At 44.9% G+C, this 18,880-nt stretch overlaps 1 protein-coding gene across 8 annotated transcripts in view; it reads left to right on the top strand.

Annotated features, from left to right (window-relative positions):
* CDC14B (cell division cycle 14B) overlaps positions 1–18,880 on the top strand; it is an 81,530-nt gene that overhangs the window by 41,521 nt on the left and 21,129 nt on the right. For all 8 annotated transcript variants that reach the window (XM_040416974.1, XM_040416972.1, XM_040416978.1 and 5 more), the window contains exons 2-8: positions 7,671–7,761; positions 9,834–9,909; positions 14,419–14,511; positions 15,251–15,327; positions 16,992–17,058; positions 18,070–18,132; positions 18,253–18,340. In XM_040416974.1, coding sequence (XP_040272908.1) covers positions 7,671–7,761; positions 9,834–9,909; positions 14,419–14,511; positions 15,251–15,327; positions 16,992–17,058; positions 18,070–18,132; positions 18,253–18,340 — 555 coding nt within the window. The remainder of the gene's footprint in view (positions 1–7,670; positions 7,762–9,833; positions 9,910–14,418; positions 14,512–15,250; positions 15,328–16,991; positions 17,059–18,069; positions 18,133–18,252; positions 18,341–18,880) is intronic.

Consider the following 18,880-nt stretch of genomic DNA (forward strand, 5'->3'; position numbering starts at 1 on the left):
AAATGTTTGGAATTTCAGAAATAGTATTCCAACAAATATGGTTTAAGTAACCTAACTACTTACATGATAGTAAGAAAAAATGTAGTAAATAGTACTATGTTACTGACGGTTTATCGAGTCGGAGTGTGGTAAAATGCTGGAATCGAAGCCACAGCTTTGGCTTACCCACTCCACAGCCCTGGTTGGGGTTCGAATTGTAACAATTATCTGCTTGCCCAAATGCGCCTTAAGAGGCAACCCCATAGCGTTATCCCTCTTCTGCCAAACCTTACAGTTGGCACAAAGTCAGGCAGGTAATGCTCTCCTGCCAAACCCAGACTCCTCCATCAGACCGCCAGATAGAGAAGCGATTTGTCACTCCAGAGTCCAGTGGCAGTGTGCTTTTATACCACTCCATCCACCACTTGGCATTATGTTTGGTGATGTAAACCCCCATTCACACGTCAGTGATTTCCATCAGTGATTGGGAGCCAAAACCAGGATTGGGGCCTCCACAGACATAAGCTATAAGGGAAAGATCTGATCCTGTTCTGTGTATAGAGGCGCACCTGGTTTTGGATCACAATCGCTGACCAAACACTGTTGTGTGAATGAGGCGTAAGGCTTGCCTGCTGCTCAGCCATAGAAGCCCCGCGGTCATGAAGCTCCCGGCATACGTTTTTTGTACTGAGAAGGTTTGAGTTAGCAGATGGTTGGTGACTTTGCTGTAGATCCTAATCATATCACTCACAGTTGAGGGTAGAAATGTAATGACTTGTTAGTGTTGGTACCCTATTAAGGTGCCACACTCCAATTCAGTGAGCTTAGAATGAGCCATTCTTTCACACATGTATGTAGGCAGACTATCAAATATCTGAATGAGACATGTCCCAATATTTTTGTTCATACAGTGTACATCTTGGGCTACTTTGACACTGGCGTTTTGGCTTTCCGTTTGGGAGATCCGTTCAGGGCTCTCACAAGCGGTCCAAAATGGATCAGAATGCATTCTGAATGGATAAGTTTGCCTCCGTTAGCAGCGTTTTGGTGTCCGTCTGACGAAAACTGAGCCAAATGGATCCATCCTGGCACACAATGTAAGTCAATGGGGACGGATCCGTTTTCTATGACCCAATCTGGCACAATAGAAAACGGATCCGTCCTCCATTTGACTTTCAATGGTGTTCAAGACGGATCCGTCTTTGCTATGTTAAAGATAATACAAACTGATCCGTTCTGAACGGATCCGTCTGTGCAGATCCATGACGGATCCGCACCAAACGCGAGTGTGAAAGTAGCCTTACAGTTGGATCTACTCCTGGTTTTGGCTTCCAGAGACCACTGTCACACGGTCAGTATTTTGCATCAGAATTTATGAGCCAAAACCTGGAGTAGAACGTACAGAAAGAAAAATGGAAAGGTTTGTACCTCTTCCATGTTCTCAAACCACTTTTGGCTTTGAAATTACTGACCAAATACAGACCATGTGAAAATAAGGATAGGTATTAAAAACCTGGAAAAGCCCTTTAAACGGCCTGGATCTGCGGTTCAGCTAATCGCTGAGCACCCGCTCTTCCTGGCATGGAAGACTATGTAACACTTAGACCCCTTGCAGACGAGAGCGTATCCGCAACACAGCTCCCGTCCAGAACTCCAAGCACTACCGTGGTCACATAGCATTATATTGATGTAACCCTTAGGCCCCTTTCACACGGGCGTTGCGGGAAAATGTGCTGGTGCGTTACAAGAACACCCGCGATTTTTCCGCACGAGTGCAAAACATTGTAATGTGTTTTGCACTCGCGTGAGAAAAATCGCACATGTTTGGTACCCAAACCCGAACTTCTTAACAGAAGTTTGTATTATTTTCCCTTATAATATGGTTATAAGGGAAAATAATAGCATTCTGAATACAGAACGCATAGTAAAACAGCGCTGGAGGGGTTAAAAAAAAAAAAAATCATTTAACTCACCTTAATCCACTTGATCGCGATGCCGTTATCTCCTTCTGTCCCCTTTTACTGAATAGGACCTGTGGTGAGCATTAATTATAGTTCAAGGACCTTTGATGACGTCACTCCGGTCATCACATGGTACGTCACATGATCTTTTACCATGGTGATTCACCATGGTAAAAGATCATGTGACGTACCATGTGATGACCGGAGTGACGTCATCAAAGGTCCTTGACCTATAATTAATGCTCACCACAGGTCCTATTCAGTAAAGGGGACAGAAGGAGATAATGGCATCGCGATCAAGTGGATTAAGGTGAGTTAAATGATTTTTTATTTTATTTTTTTAACCCCTCCAGCGCTGTTTTACTATGCGTTCTGTATTCAGAATGCTATTATTTTCCCTTATAACCATGTTATAAGGGAAAATAATAATGATCGGGTCTCCATCCCGATCGTCTCCTAGCAACCATGCGTGAAAATCGCACCGCATCCGCGCTTGCTTGCGGATGCTTGCGATTTTCACGCAACCCCATTCATTTCTATGGGGCTTGCGTTACGTGAAAAACGCACAAAGAGGAGCATGCTGCGATTTTCATGTGAACAGCCCCATAGAAATGAATGGGTCAGGATTCCGTGTGGATGCAATGCGTTCACCTCCCGCAACGTATCCGCGCGGAAAACTCGCTCGTGTGAAAGGGGCCTTACAGTTCTGGAATGTATTGGATAACGCTGGCAGCATTGTCAGTGTCATCTAATACATTTCAGACCTCTAAGGCCCCTTTCACATGGGCAAGTTTTCCGCGCGGGTGCAATGCGTGAGGGGAACGCATTGCACCCGCACTAAATTCGGACCCATTCATTTCTATGGGGCTGTGCACACGAGCGGTGATTTTCACGCATCACTTGTGCGTTGCGTGAAAATCGCAGCATGCTCCTCTTTGTGCGTTTTTCATGTCACGCAGGCCCCATAGAAATGAATGGGGTTGCGTGAAAATCGCAAGCAAGTGCAGATGCGGTGTAATTTTCACGCACTGTTCCTAGGAGACGTTCGGGATGGGGACCCGATCATTATTATTTCCCCTAGGGGTGCACCGAAATGAAAATTCTGGTCCGAAACCGAAAATTCAGGATGCCCTTGACCGAAAACCGAAACTGTAAATTATATTTATTTACATTTGAGTCTGAGTGCTAGTCAGACTCATGGCACTATTTTTGGAAACAACAAAATGTCGGATGGGCGTGAAAATTGTGACAGTCAGCTTTATCTTCCTGGAGGCCAAGACACAATTAGCCTCCTGTACATCAGGGCAATCATCATTTTAATATATATCTAGGTGGATGGCTTCCCACAGGATTGGGGATTCTTACTGAATCTATGTACCGTATTTTTCGCCCTATAAGACGCACCGGCCCATAAGACGCACCTAGGTTTTTGAGGAGGAAAATAAGAAAAAATATATTTTGAACCAAAAGGTGTGCTTTTGGTGGGTTTTGAACTAATTGTGGTCTGTGGATGACGTACTGTTATGGGGGATCTGTGGATGACGTACTGTTATGGGGGATCTGTGGGTGACGTACTGTTATGGGGGATCTGTGGGTGACACTTATGGGGGATCTGTGGGTGACGCTTATGGGGGATCTGTGGGTGACGCTTATGGGGGATCTGTGGGTGACGCTTATGGGGGATCTGTGGGTGACGCTTATGGGGGATCTGTGGGTGACGCTTATGGGGGATCTGTGGGTGACGCTTATGGGGGATCTGTGGGTGACGCTTATGGGGGATCTGTGGGTGACGCTTATGGGGGATCTGTGGGTGACGCTTATGGGGGATCTGTGGGTGACGCTTATGGGGGATCTGTGGGTGACGCTTATGGGGGATCTGTGGGTGGCTCTTATTGGGGGTCTCTGGATGGCACTGTTATGAGGATCTGTGTATGACACATATATAGCATCTTATGCTATTGGTCATCCACAGATCCCCTCCATAAGTGTCCCTGTAGTGAATGACCCTCAATACACGCTGGGGGCCGGCATCTGCTTTTATAATGACAGCGGGGCCCGTGCAGTGACTGTATTCTACTACACAGGCCCCGCTCACTGTATAATCGTATGTCTAATAGTTAATTGTAATTGTATGTAATCACGTAAGGAGCGCTGTGTATTACCGGTACTTACAACTACAAGCGCTCGCCGCTCGGTAGGTAGCAGAGAGGAGGGAGGAGGCAGGCCGGGAGGACGGACGCTGGCAGTGTGAGTCATACGTCATGCGCCGCCCACTTTATGAATGAAGCAGGCGGCGTGGGCGCATGACGTATGACTCACACTGCCAGCGTCCGTCCTCCCGGCCTGCCTCCTCCCTCCTCTCTGCTACCTACCGAGCGGCGAGCGCTTGTAGTTGTAAGTACCGGTAATACACAGCGCTCCTTATGTGATTACATACAATTACAATTAACTATTAGACATACGATTATACAGTGAGCGGGGCCCGTGTAGTAGAATACAGTCACTGCACGGGCCCCACTGTCATTATAAAAGCAGATGCCGGCCCCCAATCCCTCCTCCCTCACAGCTGATACACCCGCCGCTACTTGGTGGGTGACAAATCCCAAACCCCATATTTTCTGCCGATATGTACCAATATCGGCCGAAATGGATTAGGCCCATTTTCGGCCGCCGGAATTTCGGTGCACCCCTAATTTCCCCTTATAACATGATTATAAGGGAAAATAATAACCTTCTGAATACAGAATGCATAGTACAACAGCGCTGGAGGGGTTAAAATCCACTTGTTCGCGCAGCTGGCATCTCTTCTGTCTTCATCTGTGCTGTGAGCAATAGGACCTTTTGATGACGTCACTACGCTCATCACATGATCCATCACCATGGTGATGGATCATGTGATGAACGTAGTGACGTCATCAAAGGTCCTATTGCTCACAGATGAAGACAGAAGAGATGCCAGCTGCGCGAACAAGTGGATTAAGGGGAGTTAAATTATTTTTTAACCCCTCCAGCCCTATTGTACTATGCATTCTGTATTCAGAATGCTATTATTTTCCCTTTATAACCATTAGGGATCGACCGATATAGATTTTTTTTTTTTAGGGCCGATACCGATAATTTGTGAACTTTCAGGCCGATAGCCGATAATTTATACCGATATTCTGGGAATTTTCATTTTTGAGAAAAAAAACATTTCCTACACAAATCAGCTGAAAATTTATTGTTAATGTGTATTTTATTTTATTTTTTTGTTTATTGTTAATGTGTGTTTTTTTTTTTAAATCTTTTTCATTTATACTTAATATATATATATATATATATATATATTTTTTTTTTACTAACTTTTAACCCCCTTAGGGACTAGAACCCTTGTCCTATTCCCCCTGATAGATCTCTATCAGGGTGAATAGGAGCTCACACTGTCCCTGCTGCTCTGTGCATAGTGCACACAGCAGCATGGAGCTTACCATGGCAGCCAGGGCTTCAATAGCGTCCTGGCTACCATGGTAACCGATCGGAGCCCCAGGATTACACTGCTGGGGCTCCGATCGGAGGAGCATGGGAGAGGGGATCCTGTGGCCACTGCCACCAATGAGTAATACTGGGGGGGGGGGGGGGGGCGCACTGCGCCACCAATGTTTTTACTATTGGGATGGGGGTGGGGGGCGCACTGCGCCACCAATGATTAATACTGGGGGGCTTGGGGGGGCGCACTGCGCCACCAATGATTAATACTGGGGGGCTTGGGGGGGCGCACTGCGCCACCAATGAAGATAAGTCTCTCAATCATTCATATACAGGAGGCGGGAGCTGGCTGCAGAATCACATAGCCGGCTCCCGACCTCCATGAGCGGTAGCTGCGATCCGCGGCACCTGAGGAGTTAACTACCGCGGATCGCGGCTACCGCTCATAGAGGTCGGGAGCCGGCCGGCGGCTATGTGATTCTGCAGCCAGCTCCCGCCTCCTGTATATGAATGAATGAAAGGCTTATCTTCATTGGTAGCGCAGTGGCCACAGCCCCTCCCCTCCTCTTCCCATCTGTCTCTTCATTGGCAGCAGCAGCATCACAGGGGGAGGGAGACACTGCTTCCTTCTCCCCTGTGCTGATGAGGGAACACAGAGCGCTGTCAGCAGCGCGATCTGTGTTCCCAATATGTTATCGGAATATCGGCAAAATAGATACCGATAACGTTCAAAATCCTCAATATCGGCCAAACCGATAATCGGTCGATCCCTAATAACCATGTTATAAGGGTAAATAATACAATCAACACTACAACTAACCCAAACCTGAACTTCTGTAAAGAAGTTCGGGTCTGGGTACCACAGTCTGTTTTTTTTATCACACGCGTGCAAAACACATTGCACCCGCCCGATAAAAAAAATGAACATCGGAACGCAATCACAGTTAAAACTTACTGGACACTGTAAAAAGGTGTATTGGTGGTCACTAAGGCGTTAGAAATGTGTATTAAAGGGAGTCTGTCACCACATTTCAGCATATTAGACTGATCAAATAGCGTTATATGTGCCACCCAGAACTTAAAAACTGTACCTTTGTTGTATCTAATGGAGTTTTCTTTCAGCCAAAAATGAACTTTTAAGATTCTGTAAATGCGCCCTCTCAAGTGCCCAGGGCGGCGTCTCAATCGTCCTAGCCCCAGGCAGCACCTCCTCAACGGCTCATAACCCCGCCCTTCGTGTGCCTCTGCCCGCCCGTTTACTCCCCTCCCCTGTCCTTTTCCACTGCGCTACGATTTGGACCGCACAGCCGCAGTGGAAAAGGAGAGAGGAGGAGAGTAAACGGGCGGGCAGAGGCACACGGAGGGCGGGGTTATGAGCCGTTTTTAGGTTCTGGGTGGCACATATAACGCTATTTGATCAGTCTAATATGCTCAAATGTGGTGACAGACTCCCTTTAATGTAATAACAATTCTGGAGCATCTATTATGTCTGTATGTTGTGCCATTCCTTTATTTCTACTAGAAGTTATGAATGAATGTCTAGCAGTCTGCAGTAAGGGTACAGAGGGGTGTTACCAGTTGGGGAGGTGTACCTGCACAGACACGCTCTATCCAATCAGAGCTGCCATTTTCAGACTCTGCAGGGGACCCCCCAACTTGTTACCACCCCTCTGTACCCTTACTGCAGACTGCTAGCAATTCATTCACATCCAGCTTGACACAGGAGAGAGATTCCAGTGATGCGTTGGCCTATTACACTGTGGCATCCAGTATACTGTGCCCACACAGGAAGCGCTAACCTATGTCAGGCACACACGTGTGTGTATAGAGAATTTTTTTTTTTTTTAGCAGGACAACTCAATTAGCTGTCCCTTTTCAAAATGTAACAGCAGGACCCCCGGTGATTCTATTGATAGACTCACCAAACATGTGAGGTCCCCCGTGCATTGCAGGGTGAGTGCTGGTGGAGTCCTCCTGAAATGGGCCGTGTGAACCATCTCTAGTGTCTTGCCTCTTCATGCTGCATTGTTTTACAGCTGAGTGCATCTTGTACCATTTGTGGAATTTGGGAGTGTGGTTAGGTGTGTCATGGCCGTGCTATACTTAGCATATCCGCATGCACAATGTTCTGTGACTGGTTCATGGAGTAAGTGTGATGCATTGTTGTAGTGGTATTTGTAGGGTGTGTTGTCCTCCCCCTGGAGCATGGGGGGGGGGACACTGTATGATGCCAAGTAACCCTTATTTCCCTCTGCTACTTTTCAGAGCGTCTCTACTTCGCCATCCTCTGCGGCAAACCAAAGACCACTCCAAGTACACATTATTTCTCCATCGACGACGAGCTCCTTTATGAAAAGTAAGAAAACCAAGGGATGATTGTAAAGTGTCAGACTCCAACAAGAGCAACGTAAACTTGTATGTTAAAGCAGGCGCACGGGAATTTAACATATCAGTATGTGATCAGCGAGGGTCCAACTCCCTGCCTCTTCCATGGCCAGCGACCGTGTCCCGTTCAAGAGGCAGGGTATAATGGGAGTACTAACATGGCAGCCTAAGGGTCTCTACAGGGCTCCCATCTACCATGTCAACCGTTCAACACCCTGCAATTGCATCTCTGACTGTTATATCTATAGGGGTTAAACAGCTGGAAATGGAGTTACCCCAAATTCTGGCCACTGTGAGCAGCTGTCACCCACTGTGTATGGAGTGGGCGCCACCTGAGCCTGCTCCATACAGTACCCTCATTCCTGTGACAGAATCCACGCCGGTGACGTATGTCAGAGTACGCAAAGGGGGAAATTTCCCCCAGGTGCCCTACCACTCCATTCAAAGCCCACTGGAGATAGCCGTGCACCCTACTCGCATAGAGATGAATAGAACAGCACTGCGCATGCTCGAGCTGCCGCGCTATTTGCACAGGAATCTGCAGGAGGTCTCAGTGGTTGGACCGCCACAGATCTAACAGCCCCTATCGAGGGGCTAACCTTTTCTAAACGGAATACCCTTTATTATAAAGCAACCTAAAGATCTCAAAAGTAAAAACAAAATCTTCTCCCGCTGTGTCATTATGTGAAGCAGAACGTCTGGGATAGGTTCACACTGCTTTCTTGTTGCCTGGGAGGCAGGTTGCTGCACCCTTCAGCTGAGGGCTGAGCGAGGGCATTTCAGTGGTAATCTCTTTAAAGGGGTTGTCTCATCTCCCTGTTACAAAGATGAGATGGGACTAGGCCCCGACCACCGGGTGGATCGGAGACAGTGGGGTGGGCCGACTCTGCTGTTTCGGTAGCTCCCATTGTAGGTCTATGCTGTTACTATGAACTGCAGCTACTGAAACAGTAGAGTGCTGACCCGCTTATGTTTCCCGGCCACCTGGTTGTTGGCGCTTAGTCTTATCTTGCCTTGGTAATGTTGAGATGAGACATCTTTTAAAGGGGATCTGTCACTTCCCCAAACTTCTGTTTTTGCATGCTTCCCCATACAATAATAATTCTGCAGCTTTTCATATAACTCTGCCATTCCTCTATTGTTAATACTAGAAGTTTATGAATGAATTGCTAACTGGTTGTTACCAGTTGGGAGTGTGGCCCTGCACAACCTGACACTCTGAGCACTAATTGGATAGTGTAAGGCTACTTTCACACTTGTGTTCAGAGCGGATCCGTCTGGTGTCTGCACAGACGGATCCGCTCCTATAATGCAGACGTTTGGATCCGTTCAGAACGGATCCGTCTGCATTATAGTTTAAAAAAAATTCTAAGTGTGAAAAGTTATTCAGACGGATCCGTCCAGACTTTACATTGAAAGTCAATGGGGGACGGATCAGTTTGAAATTGCACTATATTGTGTCAACTTCAAACAGATCCGTCCCCATTGACTTACATTGTAAGTCTGGACGGATCCGTTTGGCTCCGCACGGCCAGGCGGACACCCGAACGCTGCAAGCTGCGTTCGGGTGTCCGCCTTCTGAGCGGAACGGAGGCCAAGCAGAGCCATACTGAGGCATTCTGAGCGGATCTGCGTCCACTCAGAATGCATTGGGGCTCTACAGATCCGTTCGGGGGCCGCTTGTGAGAGCCTTCAAACAGAGCTCACAAGCGGAACCCCCGAACGCAAATATGTGAAAGTAGCCTAACGCTGTGCAGGGACACCACCATCGTCGTCGTCCCCCCCCCACTGGTAACACTGTGCAGGGACCCTCCCCTCCCACTGGTAACACTCTGATGAACTTTCATTGCAGACTGCTAGCCAGTCATTCATAAACGTTTAGTAGGAATAATAGAAGAATGGCACAATGTAGTTCTACGAGAAGATTCTCCAGAATTATTACTACATGAGGAAAGCAGACCTGTCAGGAGAGGAGACTGGTCCTCTTTGCCTGCGTATTAGAATCATACGTTCACTTATAAATGGCTGTATTTTGTCTTTTAGCTTCTATGCTGACTTTGGGCCTCTTAACCTGGCCATGCTGTACAAATACTGCTGCAAGCTAAATAAAAAAATGAAGGTGAGTTCTGAAAGTGGGAGGATGGCTACAGTATTGTATTCAGCTGCACATCTTTTCTTAAAAATACATTGTTGTTCCTTTATTATTCCTCCTATAAATTTATGATTAAAGGGGTTATCCAATGTCTAAAACATACCCTCTTATGTACAGTTGAAACCAGAAGTTTACATACACTAGGGTTGTTGCGGGTATCGAAATTTCGATACCCAATCGATACTTTTGTCCCGGTATCGATACGATACCGGGATTTCCGTTTTTTCGATACTGGGCTGCGCTTCTGCGCAGTCTAGTATCTCTGAACATGAGCGCGCTGCTATCGGCGCGCTCATGTTCTCTCTCAGCAGCACGGGGAGAAGGAAGCTGTCCTCCCTCCCCCTGTGCTGCTGCCGCTGCCACCAATGAGAAGAGAGGGGCGGAGGAGGGGCGGCAATGAGAAGAGAGGGGCGGAGGAGGGGCGGCAATGAGAAGAGAGGGGGTGGAGGAGGGGCGGCAATGAGAAGAGAGGGGCGGGCGCACTGCGCCACCAATGATAGGATTACTATCGGAGCGATGGGAGGAGACATCAGCTTCACTAGTGGGCGTTCCTTTTCCCTGCGCTGCGATTGGACAGCGCTACAGCCAGGGAGAAGGAACGCCCACTAGTGAAGCTGATGTCTCCTCCCATCGCTCCGATAGTAATCAGCAGCATGTGGAGCAGGAGAGGAGACAGTAATGGGGCACTGCGGGCGAACGGAGCGGCGCCCAGGACTAAATGGTGAGTGCTGAGACATCGCTGGGCGCCGCTCTGTGTGGCCTGATAGTGAAAGTCTGGACTCATATACAGTAGTCAGTCTTTAACACATACAGGAGGCGGGTGCCGGCAGCAGAATCGCATTGCCGGCACCCTGCCCCTGACAGGGAGCTGCGATCAGCGGCAGTTAACTGCCGCTGATCTGCTAGTACCCGCCTCCTGTATAAAGGGGTAAAATCATTGGTGGTGCAGTGTGCCCCCCCCCCCCCTCAATCCCCCCATCCCATTAAAATCATTGGTGGCACAGTGCGCCGGCCCCTCTCAACCCTCCAGTATTAAAATCATTGGTGGCAGTGGCCACAGGGACCTCTCCACTCCCCCTCATTGGTGGTGCAGTGGCAGCTTCTGATCGGAGCCCCAGCTGTGTAAGCCTGGGGCTCCGATCGGTTACCATGGCAGCCAGGACGCTACAGAAGCCCTGGTTGCCATGGTAACATCCCTGATGCTGTGTGCACAAAGCACAGAGCAGCAGGGACAGTGTGGAGTCCTATTCACCCTGATAGAGATCTATCAGGGTGAATAGGAAAAGGGATGAAAGATCCCAGGTTCTAGCCCCTAAGGGGGGAAATAGTTATTAAATAAAAAGTGAAAAAAAAAAAAAAACACTAAAATATGAAGTATAAATCACCCCCCTTTTCCCAATTTCACATATAAAATATATAAATAAACATATTACATCGCCACGTCAGAAAAGTCCAAACTATTAAAATATTAAAAAAAAATCTAGGTGGTGAATGCCGGAACAGAAAAAATAAAATAAAAACTGCGCGATTCGCCATTTTTAAAAATGAGGAATGCACGTGGCTTTTTTTGTTTATTTTTTTCGCGTGGTATCGAATGGTATCGAGTATCGCAATACTTTTTCATGGTATCGAAACCGAATCAAAAATTTGGTATCGCAACAACTCTAACATACACTATATAAAAAGACACATACGCATGTTTTTCTCAATATCTGACATGAAATCAGAATAAACCTTTCCTGTTTTTGGTCAATTAGGATTACCATAATTCTTAACCCCTTCAACCCCGGGCCTGTTTTCACCTTCCTGCCCAGGCCATTTTTTGCAAATCTGACATGTCACTTTATGTGGTAATAACTTTGGAACACTTTTACTTATCCAAGCCATTCTGAGATTTTCTCGTGACACATTGTACTTCATGATAGTCATAAACTTGAGTCAATATATTTCACTTTTATTTGTGAAAAAATCCTAAATTTACCAAAAATTTTCACCCACATGTAATCGTAAACTGCTGCACTGGCACACGGCAGGGCGCAGTAGGAAAGGAACGCCATATGGTTTTTGGAAGGCAAATTTAGCTGAACTGGTTTTTAGATGCCATGTCCCATTTGAAGCCCCCATGATGCACCCCTAACAGTAGAAACTCAAAAAGTGACCACATTTTGGAAACTACGGGATAAGGTGCCAGTTTTATTGGTACTATTTTGGGGTAAATATGTTTTTTTTTTTTATTATTATTGCTCTATATTACGTTTTTTGTGAGGCAAGGTAACAAAAAATGGATGTTTTGGCACTGTTTTTATTTTTAACATTCATTTGACAGGTTAGATCATGCGCTATTTTAGGCTACTTTGACACTAGCGTTCGGGGCTCCGCTTGTGAGCTCCGTTTGAAGGGGCTCACAAGCGGCCCCGAACGCATCCGTACTGCCCTAATGCATTCTGAGTGGACGCGGATCCGCTCAGATTGCATCAGTCTGGCAGCGTTCATCCTCCGCTCAGCAAGCGGACACCTGAACGCTGCTTGCAGCGTTCGGGTGTCCGCCTGGCCGTGCGGAGGCAAGCGGATCCATCCAGACTTGCAATGTAAGTCAATGGGGACGGATCCGTTTGAAGTTGACACAGTATGGCTCAATTTTAAAACTGATCCGTCCCCCATTGACTTTCAATGTAAAGTCTGGATGGATCCGTCTGAAGCTACTTTCACACTTAGAATTTTTTCTACAATATAATGCAGACGGATCCGTTCTGAACGGATCCCAAGTCTGCATTATATGAGCGGATCCGTCTGGGCAGACATCAGACGGACCCGCTCTGAACGGTAGTGTGAAAGTAGCCTTAATAGAGCAGGTTGTTACGGACGCAATGATATCAAATATGTCTACTTTCTCTGATGTTTGTTTTACATAATAAAGCATTTTTGAAAACAAAAATTAAGTTTTTGTATCTCCATTTTCTGAACGCCCTATTGTTATTTTTTTATTCTGCCGATCGTCTTGTGCAGGGGCTTGTTTTTTGCAGGAAGAGTTAACGTTTTTATTGGTACCATTTTTGGGTACATATGATTTTTTTGATCATTCATTATTACACTTTATGGGGCAAGGGGACCGAAAAATTATCGGGGTCGGTCCTCTGATCTGTCACATATTTTGTGCTTTAGGTGAGTAAAAGATTAATGCTCACATCTCAGATAGTGAAAGGCCTAAATTGCCACATGATTCAGGAAGCCATAGTTAAAAAAAAAAAGTAATACACCAAGTCTGCTTGAATCTTCAGCTGTAATGAAATTCAACAGAAAGGGAAGAGGAATCAATTGTCAACACTGATGAATCAATGGGACAGATTCATGACTCTAATATGTTGGTTCACCTCTGTAGTGAAGAGTACAGCTCAATACCGCTGCACAGCGCCCACTTAGTACCCCAGTTCAATACTTCTTTCCACCCTACAAACACCCTTTTTATATAGTGTCCAATTAAAGGGTTTGTCTGAGTTACCGTAATTAAAGCTTGCCGATAGCTACTAAGGGGGTCATTTATTAAACAGAAATACACCTAAATTAGACGTATTTCTGGTGCAGATTGCGCCACAATCTGCAACTTCTCCCCGCTCACGCCAGGTCTAAAAAAGTATGTGGGCGGGAAAGGGGACGGATTTGCAGGCCTGTCTCACTTACCATTTTCTACGACTGTTTTAGGTGTAGAAAATAGTCTTAATGTAAGACGGCAAGGAAGTTGGCTTACATTTAGACTGGCGCTGGATTCGTTGAAGTTATGGAGAAGCCTAAGCCTCTTCATAACTGCGGCGGGTCCAATGCAGGGTTTTATTAAGACCGGCGTCTAAAACGCCGGTCTTAATAAATGTGCCCCTAAATGTCCAGCTAAACGTGACCACTACAGCCAATCGCTGTCCTTAGCAGTCTAAAGTTAAGGTCATTGGTTGCATCAGTCAAGTGCCGTAATCAATTTGTAAATGAGCAGTGGCAGGAGGACCAGACCAGCGCCGCAGAGAATGACTCTGGGGAAAGGATTAAAAAAAAATTCATTTTAGGTTATCCCAGATTTTTAGGTAATGTTGTCTGGATCCGGCAGTGCTGGACACTTCCGGATACCCGCTCGCCCTATTAACTATAATGGGGACCAGTGGAGATCCAGCTACAACCCGGTAAATATGCAGAGACACGGCCAGCATGCAGCTGTTTTCATCTGACTGCCATATTTGTCAGGTTGCAGCCGGATCTCTGGTGGTCCCCATTATAGTTAATAGGGCCGGACGGCAATGCGGTAGATTCCGGGAATGCAAAGAGATCCGGCAGGCTGTCCCCTGCAGGATCGAAAAGCGCTAGTGTGAAGCTAGCCTTAGCGATGACTGCTTTTAGATTCTGTAGTATACAGTTTCATTTTTCACCTTTTGTAGTTTTTGCTGGTCTTGATTAGCAGTGAAAATAAATGCTTTATTTACTATTTTGTTGTAGTCCTTCTCTCTGACAAAGAAGAAAATCATCCATTACACCAGCAGTGACAAGAAGAAACAAGCCAACGCTGCCTTTTTAATAGGAAGTTATGCTGTAAGTACACGTGCTCAGTCACGTCCATTGTAATGACCTGATGATAGTGGAAGTCACTGTTTGCGTTGCACATAGTCATTCTCGTTATAAGAAAACGTGTAAATCCTGAGCCTTTAGATAACAGAGCAGCTAGTAGAAGTGAATATAACCCCTTCCTAATTTAAAGGGAACCTGTCGCGTGCTCTTTGCCCCTCCCAAACTGGAACCCAGTACCCGATGGAGGTCTTGTGGTCAACATGTTGTTGCTGATCCTTGATTTGTTCATTCCTTTAGCCTTTATAACTTGTGTAAATAAGCTGATCTAAGTCAAGCTCTTTACGACTGCTATTTCCAGCCGCTGTGGCTTGGCTGATGTACCAAAGTGGTGGGAATGTCAGTACAGGCCCATACTAAATCTTGCGCATGCGCCATTACACCTTGATACTCTGGTACATGCATTGTACACATCTGAAGTGCAAGTTTATTAGGGGGTGGTGCGCACATACCAGAGTTGATGAGTAACTGTGCATGAGCAAGATTTTGTACAGGTTGTACTGATGTTGACACCACTAGCGGCCAGCTCTCCACCCCCCCTGACTTGAATCAGCTCACTTACATATAAGATCAAGGTCTTTTTACATGAATGAGATAGAAGTAGACCATAAGACAGCATCCAGAGCTTTATTCGTTACCAGGAGCCGTTTTTTGTGCTTTCTACAATGCACTTTGTGACACGTCTTTCTGTAATTTAATTGCGTAGATAATCTACTTGAAGAGGCTCCCAGAAGAAATGCACAAAATTTTGCAGATGGGAAACGTGACTTACCTTCCTTTCAGGTAACCTTAATGTTGAAATTAATTGACTTTGCAAACCTGTCAGATCTTCTAAAGATCCATTCACATCTGTCCGCCTGGCCGTGCGGAGCCAAACGCATCCGTCCTGACTTACAATGTAAGTCAATGGGGACAGATCCGTTTTCATTATGGTGCAATTGAAAACTGATCCGTCCCCCATTGACTTTCAGTGTAAGTCAAGACTTTTTTTTTTTTATGAATAATGCAAACGGATCCTTTCTGAACGGATACAAGCGTTTGCATTATCGGTGCAGATACAAGACGGATCCGCACCGAACGCACGTGTGAAAGTACCCTAATAATGATCAAAAAACATTATATCAATAAAAACGTCAACTCTTACTGCAAAAAATGAGCCCCTGCACAAGACGATTGGCAGAAAAATATAAAAAATATGGCGTTCAGAAAATGGAGACTCAAACATAATTTTTTTTATTTTTCAAAAATGCTTTATGATGTAAAACTGAAACAAAGAAAGTAGACCTATTTGATATCATTGCGTCCACCACAACCTATAAAAATAGCACATGATCTACCCTCTCAGATGAATGTTGTAAAAAATAGTGCCTAAACAGCCATTTTTTGGTTACCTTGCCTTGCAAAAAACATAATATAGAGCAATTAAAAATCATATGTACCCCAAAATAGTACAAATAAAACTGGCACCTTATCCCCTAGTTTCCAAAATGGGGTCACTTTTTGGGAGTTTCTACTGTAAGGGTGCATCAGGGGGGCTTCAAATGGGACATGGTGTCAGAAAACCAGTCCAACCTTCCAAAAACCACCTGGCGCTCATTTTCTTCTGGGCCCTGCCGCGTGCCCTTACAGCAGTTTACGGCCACATATGGGGTGTTTCTGTAAACCGCAGAGTCAGGGTAATAAATATTGAGTTTTGTTTGGCTGTTAACCATTGATGTGTTAAAGAAAAAAATGGATTAAAATTGAAAATCTGCCAAAAAAGTGAAATTTAGAAAATGTCCTCTCCATTTTCCTTTAATTCTTGTGGAACACCTAAAGGGTTAACAAAGTTTGTAAAATCAGTTTTGAGTAACTTGAGGGGTGTAGTTTCTACAATGGGGTCATTTATGGGGGGTTTCCACTATGTAAGCCCCACAGACTTCAGAACTGAACTGGTCCTTTAAAGTCAACTTTGGAAATTTTCTTAAAACTTAAAAAAATTGCTTTAAAAATTCTAAACCTTCTAACGGCCTAAAAAGATTTAAAAAAATTGACATTACAAAAATGATGCCCACATAAAGTAGACATATGGGGAATGTTAATTAATGAAACTTTTGAGGCATCACTATCTGTCTTAAAAGCAGAGAGATTCAAATTTAGAAAGTGAAATAAATTTTTATATATATATATATATATATATATATATATATATATATATATATATATAATAATTTTTTTAAATAAAGATAAAACATATTGACTCATTTACCATTAACATGAAGTGCAATGTGTCATGAGAAAACCATCTCTGAATGGCTTGAATACTTCAAAGCGTTCCAAAGTTATTACCACATAAAGTGACATATGAGATTTGCAAAATTAGGCCCGGTCAGGAAGTGGTTAAATTGGTTTCTCTAGCTTACAGTATTTAGTCTCTGTGCCTAACGCAGGATTGCTTTGTGTTACAGGGACGCCTCGTTTGGTACCTGTAGTTTCCATCTAACACTACTGGACTGTTTCCATGCTGTACACAAGGTTAGTTGTCAGAGCTATTGTACTGTGTTAAGAAAAAGACACTGTTTTTAACTCATAAAGAGTTGGCTCCTACAAAAATAAGTCTAAATATAATAATAAAAAAAGGTACAAAAAATGTAAGAAGGTCTTTGCACAGAGCTTGCCTCTTATATCTAACTCTCCTATGGACATGGCACATGCATCCTTTCAGGCTGCTCCTGTCATGCTTGGCATCACCGACTTCACGTTCCTATCAACCCTGGCAGCATAGACTGAAACCTGTATGTACCTGCATCTGTGATTAAAGGACAAGTCATCAATATCAGTTGAATAGGAAGGAGCGTGCTCATTGAAGTGAATGAGATGGAGGAACTGTAATTACACTGCTCACCACTGGTAGTGACAGTGAGCAGGTAAACGATGAAGAGAAGGCAGTGCTCATACCAGAGCTGCTTTCTCTTCAAACAGCTGATTGGTGGGGGTGCTGGGAGTTGGACCCCCACTGATCTGGTCGGTATAAAAATAGCAGACAACCCTTTTATAAGGAGTGCTGCCGCTGATGTGCGCTTTGTAAAAGAACTTAAACTGTGATATACTGTGAGGAATTACACTTTATCATTTAAAGAGGTCCTGTCACCAGCACAAAAAAGGGAAACCTATATTCTAGTTGGCCATGCCTCGGAGCATGGAATACTTTACATATGAATCGGTGACCACCCAACCCCCCCTCCTCCTCTTTCCCGTTCTGCAGTAATGTCCCCTAAGATTTCTGGCACCGCACATCAGTCTGAAGTGACAGAACCGAGAACATAGGAGACTTCATTATAGCGAACAGTTACTGATCTGTTCATACAACACTGCAGAGATTGAAATGACAAATGTATGAAATATTTTAAAACTGATTTGTAATATATTAGGATTTATTTGTGTGGAAAGAGTAGTTTAGGAGTCCTTAGAAGGCATGATGAAATGCAGATGTCGTCACGTTTTCCCTGTATTATACTTTGTTATATTTCATGTGTTTTATTGTAGGCTTTGCAGTATGAATTCTTTGATTTTAGAACTTTTGATCTGGAGGAATACCAGCACTATGAGGTGAGGTTTAATGAAGCACTATCACAGAACCGTCATTTGCCCGCACAAGGATTTTAAAGAAAACGCTTTATTTCTTGTTAACTCACGGTCTAACTTATTTGTTTATTTTTTTTCTTCAAGAGAGCTGAAAATGGAGATTTCAACTGGATAATTCCACAGAAATTTCTAGCTTTCAGTGGCCCCCATCAAAAAAGTAAAATGGAAAATGGTATGTATTTGTTTCTGTAGTGGCTTGATTGTAAGTAGGGCTCATATTTCCTGAGAAATGCACAGCATTGGGTGTAGTTTGTGTGAATTTAAGCCATCCTGCAATTAAAAAGGATCCTGGACTCTGTCTGAGATAGACCCTAGAGCAGGGATGGCCAACCTGAGGCTCTCCAGCTGTTGCAAAACTACAACTCCCATCATGCCCAGACACTCTACAGCTATCAGCGTACAGCAGGGCATGGTGGGAGTTGTAGTTTTCCAACAGATGGAGAGCTGCATTTTGGCCATGCCTTCACTAGAGCGTATTCACTAGTACTTGTGCACAGCCAGTCAGTACATTCATTTTCCATCACAGCACAAGGTCTCGCCTCTTTGGTAGCTTACGGCAGTATTTTCATATAAATCTCAACTCTGTACAAGTGTTAGAGAAAAGAGATTAGGGGTCTGTAAAGTTGTGCTGAAAAAAAGTCCTGTGGCAGTCATATGTGCATGTGACAAGATATCAGAAGCCATTATGTGGTATGCCTGAGTGTAGCTCCAG

This window comes from Bufo bufo, chromosome 2 (assembly GCF_905171765.1).
Source record: "Bufo bufo chromosome 2, aBufBuf1.1, whole genome shotgun sequence".
NCBI classification, from domain to species: domain Eukaryota; kingdom Metazoa; phylum Chordata; class Amphibia; order Anura; family Bufonidae; genus Bufo; species Bufo bufo.